At 35.4% G+C, this 13,213-nt stretch overlaps 1 protein-coding gene across 3 annotated transcripts in view; it reads right to left on the reverse strand.

Moving 5' to 3' along the window:
* Positions 1-13,213, reverse strand: part of CERKL (ceramide kinase like) — a 62,179-nt gene that overhangs the window by 19,383 nt on the left and 29,583 nt on the right. For all 3 annotated transcript variants that reach the window (XM_037396616.1, XM_037396617.1, XM_037396618.1), the window contains exons 3-4: positions 9,218-9,349; positions 3,680-3,743 (exon numbers count right to left, since the gene is read on the reverse strand). In XM_037396616.1, coding sequence (XP_037252513.1) covers positions 3,680-3,743; positions 9,218-9,349 — 196 coding nt within the window. The remainder of the gene's footprint in view (positions 1-3,679; positions 3,744-9,217; positions 9,350-13,213) is intronic.

A 13,213-nucleotide genomic window follows, 5' to 3' on the forward strand; every position in this document is an offset into this window, starting at 1 on the left:
ATTTAAGTAACTATTAAAGTGATCCTCCAAATTAGTGATGCTTGAAAGTTAAACATTTTTAAGGTAAACAAATTTTAAAGATAAAAATAAGTAATAGCATATTCCAAGCATTTACAATATAAATATCAGATTTCCTTTAGGAGACGCTTAATATTTTTTTTAATGTATCTATACAAATACAGTTGTGAAACTATGTCCAATAATTCAACCAGATAAAACTGATAAGCTCTTTATAAGAAAAGACTCATTGTTATTAAATTTTTACATTACATTATCTCAGCTCCTTTAGCATTTTTCTTCAGTTCCTATTATTATTCCCTAGCTGTTTTTTAATTTCTAAATTTTTAGGAATGCTTCCTCTATCTAGCTAAACATATTAAAAATAAATGAAAGTATGCAGCAGAAGTTTGGAGTACATTTTCCTCCTGCTTGTAATCAGGAGTCATGTCCTGCCTTTTGTCTCATTTTTGGTTTAGATTGGTTTATTCCTAGGCTTAAAGATTTCTGCCACAGCAGCAAAAACAGTTAATCTTTGTAGTCTGACCAACTGTACACACAGAAGGACTTATGTGGATTGTCTTTTGGCTATTATAACTTTGAAAACAGACATATATTATTCCGATTCTGGGAGGCTGTGTTTGTTGTTATTGAAAACAGATGAAGAGTCCAAGGAATAACGTAAAAACACTGTTAATTTTTATTAATTTAGCATTAATCATCAAGAGTTGCATTTCTGGCTGGAAGTAGAGATAACTATCAGGACCAGGGATTCCAAAGCTAAGCAGCAAGAATCTGCTATGCATAAGGAGTAGAAAGTCTTGAGCAAACAGATTTGACTAAGACCCTGAAGAAGGCTTCTCAGAGGAAGAAACACCTGCCTAACCATCAGTCTAACCATCAGACAATAGTTTCTTAATCAACTATTCACTAAAGTTTGACTAACCCAGGCTACTCTAAACAAGATCCGTGATACCTTCAGCTCCTGATTAGGGAAGAAATACATGCATGTATATTGTGTATTTCTGTCACGGTGCAAACAAGAAAATGCAGCTGCGATAGCAGCATCACAAATGCACTCCCTCTATTTGTCACCAAGGCTTGGCCCCAAGGCAGGGGAAAAAAAGCACACTGCCAAGCTGATGAGGTACCTAAATTTGCAGAGTCGTTAAGAAAAAAAAAAGTGGATAGCAACAAAGGTGGAGTATATAAGATACATGACATACACCTACAATCTTGCAAAACAGAGTGGGAACTGGAGAAATCAAAGAAAAGAAATTATATATAGAAAGCAAGAGCTTTAAAGAATTAACGCACAGCAGTATTGCTTACAGAAAGCACTGAGATACAAACTTCCAATTTACTACTGCAGATCATAAGTTTCAGTTTACTTCACATGCTCTTTAAAATGTAAGGAACCATACATAACTCTCCTAGAGAGAAATTAAAAATCAGAAATTGTACGTTGCTATACTGCTTACCTACTATAGTCTGTTTTGTCTTGCCCTTTATACATTTTTACTGGAATTAGCTCTCAGTCAATCTGAAATAGGCAACACTGAAAAGCACGAGCTGAGTTAGAGCAGCAGGCTCATGCATGCAGGCACGACCTTCAGTACAACCTAACTCACCTCCAGTCACTCCCCAGCTCGGGCAAGGCAGATCAGGTCTGCATGAACTCTGCCACATGGAAATAACACAAAAACTACCACCACATACAGTGTCTTCCGCATATAAAAGGAAGCACAGAAGTGCTCTTCTGTTTTCTAAACAGGGAAACCAAGTGACAGATATAGTACCTGACCTGAACGAAATGGGACAGGAAGCCAGGCAAAATGGGAACGAACTGCCAAGTCACAAGCAATGCTTCTCAATAAACAAGACTTATTGGAAATAGTGGAAAGATATTATGTCAGGTGGCTGCTAGAATTGCTAAAAGCATGATTCTTCATCAGTAGGACAATTACATTGTTGTGGAGTTAATTTTTAATTCAAACCAGCTCCCATACTTTTCTGGTTTAATTTTCAATAAACCAAAATTGTCATTACAATTTTATTTGGGAAACGATGAGGTGGTTTGAGGGGCCTGTAGAAAATATATATGGCAAAAATTCTTAAGGTAGACAACAATGGGGAAGTCACAAAGGACTTCACAGGAACATACTCAAAAGTACACCATAAGCCTTTAAACAATTTGAAAAAGAAAATCCCAATTTCAAATAATCTCTTCCTGTTCTTAAGAACAATTCTAAAAATAATGGAGAAGAGAGAAATTAGTGATGTTTTGTAAATTTCTTTTTCAAAGTATCAGTCCTTTAGCATAATGTGAATGCTGACTTCACCCTATCAGTCTCTAAAGATTTTACTTGAAAACAACAAATAAGATATCTCTAGGTATATCGGTGTAAAGAGTTACCCTTGCAACTCATCTGCCCTATGACCTTATATCAAAAAGCATCTCAAGTTAGCTATTCAATAGGACGTTTTTCTGTGTTGTGCTTTATTGAATGAGTACATAGATGGAGGCCAGGCTACTGGAGAAGTTATAAAACTAATTTTTCAAACACTTCAGAAATTTCAATTTTGCTCATAACCTCTGATAATAAAAGCTACTTAATTGCCACATTAAAAAAAAAACAACCCCACCCCCCAAAAAAAACCCCACAACATTTAAATAGCTATCTCAGAAAGGACAGGGATCTTGTCACTTTGGAAATCCTAGCATCATACAGACTTAAGGGTTATATTCTTCCCGCTTCTTCTGTTCCTATTCACCCTTAGTTCTGGTTACTGGAGAAAAGTCTTGCAGGGGCAGTACCCCAGTGACTCTACCCAATGATCAAAGATGAAGCAACTCAAGTATGACTCTGAGTAAAGAGGGTCATGCAAGAAGATACAACCCAGGCTTTTTCTTTGTCTTCATACCTGCTTCCTAGGACAAACTGGTTCTCCAGCTAGCACCCCAAAAGGCATGCCTTAACTGGAAATAAATTATCCTCAGAATCTGGAATACAGACATACATTTTTCAGATATATTTTCTCACCTAATTCTGTGAGTTTCTAGAACTAATAGAAATTGATTAGACTATAAAATACTATTTAAGCCTTCCTGTATAGCTCACTGCATATTCCAGTAAGAGCTGCAAGAATGCTGTAAGATTTCCACATTACGCAAAACTATTCTTATATAATACTGAATCTTATTATTGAATGATTAATGTAAAAATATCAAAGATTTCAGGATTAACCCACATAGCAAGGTCTTTAAAAAGGTCTTGAGCAAGCATTTTTACTCTTGACTTCAATGAAGTGTTGTTTTTTTTTAACGGAAAAAACATTCAAGTTAGATAAAATGTTCTCCTTAGGAACTATTTGAATGGATGGAATGAAATACAAGGCACTTTTTTTTTGCCATTCTTGCAAATAAAGAGACCAAAACCTTCATAAAGCATATTTAAGAAAGCTTTATGTTTATTTACCATTATTTATGAACCTAAAATACATACCTATTGTCAGTAAGTAATAAAAACAAAGCGTCTAATGAGAACTGGTTTTCTCAGGCTTAATATATGTGTGAAACAGTGTAAGTCATGAAATACCTACTAGCATAATTCTGGATGGAATAAAAATAATAACTAATGTGATGAAGTTTACTAACATTCATTGTCACTAACCAACTTACCCATCAAATGCCTGGAGTTCACATTCTTTAAGTACTGAGAGAGCGTGTCCTTCATATTCAGTTACTGTGGAAAATAACATTATTTAATTATCAGAAGATTAGATAAAAGGATTTTTCCCCCCTTCTAACATAAGGAACATAACGTAATTCAGTTCAAATTATTTTTTTTACATCATTAAAGGCATGAAAAGTATGAGAAGCTATGTTTTACAGTTATGCTACCTAAACGGCAAGACACATTAAAATTCAGCTGCCATCAGACACGTGGCTATTTAGTGCATTTAAATTCAGAGAATTAGTGAAGATGTTTGTTGCATCAAAATGCAAGTTTTAGCATTGACGCAGTTGGTAAACTTCAGGAAAATGTAAGCATATCCTCAGTGAAGACTGAATTATTTCAGTATCAATCAAATTTAATTGCCTTTGTGTTAGGATATGCAAATTGCTAAATCAAAAATACAAGGAGTTAAACACAGAAGTATGAAATCAAGCCAAATACCAGTGACAATAGAAAACAACACACAGAGGAAGGTGGCCCAACTATACACCAGAGTTCATAGCCTCTGGAGGAAATGAATCTGTCACTCTACATTGATGTCTCTGTGTTTACTGATACACTATATAGTACTGTAAATGCCAGTGAAGACAGGATAAACTGGCATACTACAGATGGCACAAAGCATCATAACTACATTTAGCATTTTCTAGGCCAGCTTTGCCAGAAGAGACAGCCCAGCTGCAGCCACCCATCAAAGATTTTTGCTGACTGCCACAACACTTGCAGATGCATTTTTTGTGTAAGAATGTGCATCATTATATGCAAAATTACATTAATCTTTCATGCTTGTCTGTCCCTGGTGCTAGCACAGTTCAAGGCTTTTCTCCAGTGTTTCTAAACACTGTTAAAATTATTAGACTTGGTGTCTAAAACCATCATTCCATATCTTACCTGTAACAGTATTTCTACAGACTATTCAAATACTGCTTGCAAGAATTGAAAATTCCTCTTTTTCTCCCTTTATATATACACGTACACAAGAATGCACATATATATAGTGAGTGTATACATAAATTCTTTTTTTAAAAAAAATAAAAAATAACAGTGATAAGATTTTTACACTTCACACTAAACAACTGTATATCAGCATACAACTTCAAGATCTCCCAACCAGTACTAGCAGAGGACTAGTGCTTGGTGTTTGGGAAATTCTTAATTAAAAACTGGAGTTGTTTTGATTGCATCAAAGGCAGAGAATTGTCATTTTGCTACAGAAATACCTATCACTATAATAGCCTTCAGAAATTATTTACAGAATTTATTTTCACGCAGGTCCACTTCTGGAAGACCAAAGCACAATATTTAAGCTACCATATACTCAGTTTTGCTTTTACCGATGGGAACTATTCTTTTATCACTATCTGCAGACTGTGAAAGAAGTGACCAATAAAACTGTGCATCATGCAAAAATGCAGAAAGTTTCAAATGCCTCACCATTGCTTCACTGTGGAAGAAACTCTTTCCGTGAAAACATGTAGTAGGTTACCAGGTTACATGCCTTTTTAAATTAACACAGTACCATTCAGAAAGTTCTAAGTACAGTCTAATTAAAATGGCACAGTAAATAAGTTTTTATTTTGTAAAAGAAAACATGCCCAGTGGTTTCCTAATCTAAGTTATGTTTACTATTACAAAATTAATTCACTTAAAGAACACGGACATGAAAATAAAGAGGACTTATGTCTACAGAGAAATCAATAAAAGGCAGCAAAAATGACTAGTGTTACGCAGACTGATGGGGTCTCCTCTTTGCATGTAATAGCTTCTTTGGAAATTACACAGGATGACTACTGCAAGGCTTAACAATAGGGATAACTTCAAGAAATTTAAAATTTGATGAGAGAATGACAGAGGTATGCACCATCTATTTTGAAACACTGTGACAAAAAAAGTAATAAAAAAAATAAGTTTCCACGAAAAACTTCATGAGAACATACAGAAAACCAATCAAGTAGAAAAAAAAAATTTAAAAATCCAACAAAGACATAAAAGACCACGTCTAAAAAGTTTTCTGCAGGCCTGACAAGCTCCAGAGGGACACATAAAAGTCATTCTGATAGCTGGAAAAAAGCTCAATGTTTGAATATTTAGTCCTGTTCCAATTCAAGGGAAAAAAAAACCCAAACCCAAATCCAAACTCAACCCACCACACAATAAATTTTGGTAAGAGGAAGACAGACCTTCTTTCACTGTTTGAGAAGGATTCATATTACATATTTGGCAAAAATATTAATACAGAAATACTATTTAATGCTGTTTTCAACCATTTCTAATGCATAATTTTAAGTCTTTTCCCTTTTTCAAGAACATTGTGTGTCCCCAACTTGTAAATTCCAGTATGCATTATGCTTCAAGTAACAGCATTCTGAAAGAAGGGCACTGACAGTGCAGCTCTCACACATACTCCAAGCCATTGTAACACCCTATCTTACACAGCCCACAAGAAACTAAGGGTTCAGCCCCTACATATAGAAAAAGCAATGTATAATTAGTTCAACACTCCAAAACATGGGACACTTCCATATGACACATAAATACTGGCACTTGTGTCACAGACTAATGTCAATAGGATTAAAAACTGCTAATGATAACAACAGATTAACTGGTGTTGACACTGGATAAAAAAAAAAAAAAAAAAAAAACCACCACACACGTTATTTACTGTCTAGTAAATTCAAACCAATGTTATTTGTCCAATTGTGTGTGTCTCTTTTTTCCTTTGTGATTCTGCACTACAAATGGGGGTGTGGAGAAGGCTGGTTTTGCCTAAACATCCAGCTTGTAATCAGGCATAAACAGAAGCAGAAAAGTCAAAACTATGAAGAGAACTGAGAAAAGCTAGGAATCTGTTGGGCTGGGCTTATCTTTATTTATTTTTTAGTATGTATAAAATTTTGCAAGCTACTACTGTATTTCTAAAACACTAGCTCCAATTATCACTATTTCCCAGTACTTGTAGGTATCCCAAACGTGGCGCGAGCTTTTGTTGAACCAGATTTTTAAAGAGTCACCATTCTCCTAACTGCCATATCCCAGCTGCAGCATTCAAGATTGTCCGTGCAAGCAGTTTTTAAGTATTGCTTATCCTTATCTATAGTAAAGTTGAAGTACTGTTTCAGTTTAAATTTGCCAATTCCCACTTTCTATTGCACAAAGCACTTCAGACATTTATTCCCTGCAACAAAAATAACCCCAAAAAAAACCCAACAAAACACAATCCACTCTTTCAGAGTTTTGGTTAATTTAACTGAAATTAATAAATCTGTAGCGTATAAAGTAGTTTGTCAAAAAAAAAGAAAACCCTACCAAATTTAAAGATTTAAAATTGGAGAAAGGAAATGCTATTTCAGAACTCACTTATTTACATACATTAGGCACTTAGTTTTATTAGAAGATGGTACCAGTAGAGAGACATCAGCACCTTCCTCTCTTTTTTTTTTTTTTTTAAATGCCTAAGTCTTAATTATTTAGTTCTCTACTAGCATTTGAAACTGTAATGTAGTTTTCTCATTTTGCCTGTAGGAGGAGTGTTAGGCAGCTAATAAGCACAACAGCATTTGGACACTGCCAAAATAACTTTATTTTAAGGATAAGCCATTAAACATTTATCTGGCTAAAACCAGAAGTTTCTTTTCAAAACTTAAAAGAAAAAAAACCCCAAACTTTTTTTTTATTCAATTAGGAAAAATTATTTTAAAACCACAACAAATTATATTCATTGCTTATATTAAATTCTATTAATGATTCTAAAAATCTATTGATACAGATTTGGCTTGTTAGTTCAGCTTTAGGATTCCAGGTGACATTGCATAGCTAAAAATTTAATCTTACACAGGTTAATGATAATGCTGCCTCAACCTTGTTTGTTACTCTGTTAATGTCCACAGTAAAGATAAAAGAAACACTAACCAGTAGTGAGGAATAATAATTTTAAGAGGCAATTGTCTTTAAATAGTTGCTTAATGTGAAGTAATAATTTAACAATATGACATAGTCAGTCATCTCTAAGGTTTGCATGACAAAAAAACCCCATTTTTTAAAAATGTTTGTGAGCAAACAAGCCTATGTTCAATTTCTAAGATGATAGCATTATTATTAATCTGTTTACACTATCATCTATGCATTGCAGGTGAAAAATATGTTTGTGAGAATGAAAGCTTTATATAAGCTGCTGGCATTCCCTTATCAACTAAGGCAAGTTAAGAAATTACCACTACAGGATTCCTACACCGAGAATCTTTTTCACACTTTTTCTCACATGTCTTCACTCTTCAAATGATTTTACTTCAAATTGTGAGTTAAGTAATTAAAAAATACATAGATACAGCTAACAAAATCAGCAAGATAAATCTCCTATACAAACACTTATTGCATTATTATATCCTCGTGCCTAAATCAGATTTTCTCAGAATTATTTTTGGCCTGTAACCTGAACTAGTCATGATTTCACAACAATTTTAAGGGACAAGTGTAGGATGAGCCCTCTGTCCCATAATTTGTTTAAGCTGGAACTGATTATTTTGCAAGCAAATTACAGCAGACACAGGAAAAAGACTTTTTGGTATTAAAATTCACATGAATATGAAATGCATAATCAAAAATTAGCAGTGTATTAAAGGGAATTGTAATCCTATAGATGACAACTGAATGGGAAATACTAATATAATTTCTCTGTAAACTTGGGTAGTTTTTGGGACCAAATCTGATACAGCATAAATTTCAGTCTTTTCACAGAAGGAGGCAGAACTAATGATCAGGTCATTAATATTTTACTGCTTTAAGACAATTCATTGTTTCCCTGTTCAATTTCTTATTAAATGTCAATCAAATTAAGCAGTTAAAGGGCAAATTTAGGACATAAAGCAGAACACTGGCATAAATTAGGGCCTTAAATCCAAACCTGCTCTCAGGAACTCATTGTTGACCAGAAGGCAGCATCACTACACCATTAAAGTTGTACCTTTGCATTCTCCAGACATTAAGTCATGCCCATGTGCCGCGTGAGAACTGCCCTTGTCATCACAGAACTTAATCACTTAGGCTTTCAGGTCATCCCTGAAACCGAGTCAGAATCCAGAAATAATGTGTCCTTCGAATAAGCCCCTCTGATGATGTCAGGCCAATAGATATTCCCAGAAGAGAAGTAATATTTAAGGACATGTGTTTGTCAGAATGCAGGAACAACTCTTAACAAGCGTATACAAAACTGTCAGACATTAAATGCTTGTTTCTTTCTATAGAATGCTTGATTTTTTTAAATAAATATTAATAGTATTAATAGCTATATGGGGAAAATATTCAATTATAACAGAATTACCAAAATATTTTTTATTAATAAAAATACATTGTGTCATATTAACTACAGTTCCAAATGCACTATTTGCAGGCAAAGCCAATAAGGATTAGCAGTAAATTCAAATTGTCTTGCATGCTTAAGTACTAGTTTCACAAAGGATTAAACTGCTTTTGAAGCAACTTACCTGTGACATCAGTTCTGATGTTAGCAAGCTTAAAAAGAGGTGCAACTTGGTCATAATAAACATGAGTGGCTTCTCTTTTGTGGCTGCTTGGATTAACAAACACTTTTAAGGATTTTGGTCTATTTTGAAAGCCTAAAAAGCAAACACAAAACATTTAAGATTACACATACCCGCTATTTTTAAAGGTTAAATTAATTTTTAATACTAGAACCATTACAGTACTTGTACAGGATAATTAAATTATAGTCTAGAAAGTCTCAATTTCTTCTTGGATGTGCACTATTTATCTTAAAAATATGGTACTGATTACTTTTGTGTGTACAGCAAATAAACAGTAGAAATAATCACACACTAGCCAAAACATTGTAGGAACCAGAAAAAAAAAGTATACATCATAACCTAGTTAAACTCTGGTACAGGAGCAGGGTGGATGTGGAGAAGTTACCAGATTGGGCAACAAAAAAACCCAAACCTCAAAACATATCCTTGCTGGAATTTAATATGAAAAACTCCAAGGAGATATATAACACCCAACAAAACTGACACTACAATCCAACACTTTTGTTTTCTGTGATTGCAAATCAAATAGTGCAAAGGAAATCACCTCATCTTGAAAGAGGTCCAAAGAAATATGAAGAAATAGAAAGAAATGGAAAAGGTGGTAATATCATTCATAAATCTAAGATTTACTGTTAATTTTACTTTTTAAAAGTTACATTTAGGTCTTCAAAGTAATGAATGCTGAGCGAACAACACTGAGAAGCACTGCTATGCAAATAGTGCCTTGTCTTGCACACTGGTCCCATGAAGCAATTTTATTATTTGAAATATGGCATTTGTTGTATCAGGAAATGATTCATACTAAAACAATAATGTTACTTTTCAGGTTCTCTCTTCTATAATTCCTACAATTGCCATGATTCAGTAAGAATGATGTGCTACAAAAAGCAAGCAGTGTCATGCAATACTGCTGTTTCTTTGGTAGTTACTTAAAATATATTATTTGAACAATCCTAAATTTTCTTTTAATCAGGTTAGAATATTTGGCAAGTATACTGCTTTCAACATTCAAGAACAAAATTAGTAGTAGGTCATAACTCCAAAAGGAACCAAGAGTGAAAGCATGTTTTCCTGCCCCGCTTAGAGTATTACTTCAATTTTTACAGCCACATGTAGCTCCAGAGCATCAGCTGAGACTTCCTGAAGCTCCTTCCAGTTACTTTACCTCAACAACTGTACAGGAACAACTCCTTCGAGAAATTATAGCTAAATACAATTTCAGCATCAAAGGGGAAAGTACTCCTTAAGATCAAAACACAACAATTATATGGAAAATAGCACTGTATTCCGTTTGTGTTAGTAAATCTTAGAAGATTTCTTAAAGATGCTGTAGGAAATTTCTGGATCAGTTTGCTGCTGTAACCTAAAAGCATACATAAAACCCCCTAAGATTTCTATATTTATTTCTGGCAGAATTTATATACAGTGCCATGTCAATGGACAGCAAATTAATCCTGATGAATCAATCCTTAATGCCTGATGAATCCGGAATATCTTCAGTAATAAGCCTTAGCACCTATGTTTAAAAGTATCTCCTTTAAAAGGGGGACAAAAAGAAAACAGGGAACTTTGTGAGGACAGATGATGTGCTGGAGGGCAGGGCTGCTATTCACATGGACCTTGATTAGCTGCAAAAAAGGTTTGAAAAAAGCCTCAAGATGTTCAATAAAGATAAATACAAAGTCCATCACCTGGCCCGGCAAAACCCTAACAGTGCAGGTGAGGGGCTGACCAACTATGCAGCACCACCTCAGAGAGCATTCCAAGTTTCTGATGGACAAGGACTGGAACTGTAAGCACTGTGCTGTTGATGCCATGAAGGCCAAGTGCTTACTGGGTTGCATTAATAAGAAAACAACCAGCAGTTCAAAGGCTCACAGAATGGTTTGGGTTGGAAGGGACCTTAAAGATCATCTAGTTCCAACTCCCCTCCCATGGGCAAGGACACCTTCCACTAGACCAGGATGCTCAAAGCCGTATCCAACCTGGCCTTGAACACTTCCAGGGATGGGGCATCCACCAGCTTCTCTGGGCAACCTGTTCTAGTGCCCCACCACTCTCACAGTAAAGAATTTCTTCCTAATACCTAATATAAACGTACCCTCTTTCAGTTTAAAGCCACTAACCCTTGTTCTGTCACTCCACGGCCTTGTAAAAAGTCCCTCTCCAGCTTTCTTGTAGGCCTCCTTGAAGTACCAGGAGGCTGCTGTATGGTCTCCCCAGAGCCATCCCTTCTCCAGGCTGAACAACCCCAACTCTCTCAGCCTGTCTTCACAGGAGAGGGGCTCCGGCCCCCCGATCACCTTCATGGCCCTGCTCTGGACTTGTTCCAACAGGCAGATGGGATTTCACTATGCCCTTGTATTCAACAGCTTTTGAGCCCGAACCTCAAAAAACCGCATCCACTTTTAGGCCCCCCAGCACAAGACTGACAAAGTGGAGTGAGTCCAGCAGAGAACCATGACTGGGATGAGGGGCTGGAACAGGCCACCTACGAGAGTCGGAGGTAGCTGGCTTTCCATAGCCTTGAGAAAAGAATCTACCTAAATGCTGCCCTTACATTTCTACTGTAGGAGTAGCAAAGAACACCAAGCCAGACTTCTCGCAGGTGCAAGGACAAAAAGGCAAAAGACACAAATTGCAGCAAGGAATATTCCAATCTGAAATAAAGAAAAACACTTCACAGCGAGGGCAGTTAAGCCATGGATCATATTGCCACTTTACTGTGGAATGTCCATCCTTAGAGATTTAAAAAACTTATCTGGACACGGCTCTCAGCAACCTGATCTTGTTTAGAAGCTCACCTGCTCTGAGCAGGAAGCTGGAACAGATAATATCCAGAGGTCCATTCCAACCTAAATTATACTTGGTTCTCTGGGAACAAGCACGGCTGATATGCACTGTAGGGTAATTTCTAATCTTAGGAATTACAACACAAAAAAAGCAAGACTACACGGAAGTTCCCAAAGACTATTAAAACACATAAATCATCATCATAAAGATGTTATAATAATTTTTTTCAAGCCACTTAATGGAAACCTGCTATCTGGTATTGCTACAGTCTTTTAGAAGTCATAAAAATATTAAGACTAAAAAAATAATTTCTGTGACTTGATACTCTTTGCCTAAAGTACCAAACGAAATTAAACTGGCCACCACAAGAATAAGGACTCCTGATAAAAAAAAGACTTAGCCACATTTATGAATGTGCTGTCATGTTTCTTATCTTCTCTACAGGAACTCCTACCTGTGATCAGCTGGCCTACAGCCCCCCCCCAACACCCAGAGCCAAAAAACTGTAAAAACTGACTACAGTCTTTGATTTGTAAGTAAAGCATACTTTAACCTTTAAAAAAAAGTTATCTATATAATGCACAAAGCAGAGGGAAGTAATAGGGAAGTTTGTAGGAGAAAGGTGATAATGTGGCATACATTCTGTTACCCAGACAGTGTGAGCTACAATACCGCTAAACCACCATCAGGAGAAAACTAAAGGGAAAAAAAGCAAACGTTACTAACTCACTTAACTGTTTTTGAGTTTTATAAGCCCCAAGCAGCAATATAAAGTTTTAAAAGAAAGCATAAGCTTGCAAAAGAATACTGAGCTTTCAACTGCTGGGGAAAAAAAGATCCTAGATTTCTAAGTAAACAGTTGAATTTTATTTTTTAACTAAAAATTAATTCATTAAATGATTCTAAACCAGGAACTGTGTTTACCATTAAGCTATTCATGAAAAGTAGATCAAACTTAATACATAGACCCTAGTCAGTCTTTCAAGAACCAAATGAATTCAGAGAATAAAAAGTGTTAGAATATTCTTTATGACTATTTGAAAAACAATTTACTTTTTTAGAAAGGTAAACTATTCTATTCATAGAAATAGGTATCACAAACAAGGCATTTGAGCAGAGATGCGGTACACTACTGATGTGGTT

Source organism: Falco rusticolus, chromosome 8 (genome assembly GCF_015220075.1).
Source record: "Falco rusticolus isolate bFalRus1 chromosome 8, bFalRus1.pri, whole genome shotgun sequence".
Taxonomy (NCBI): Eukaryota; Metazoa; Chordata; class Aves; order Falconiformes; family Falconidae; genus Falco; species Falco rusticolus.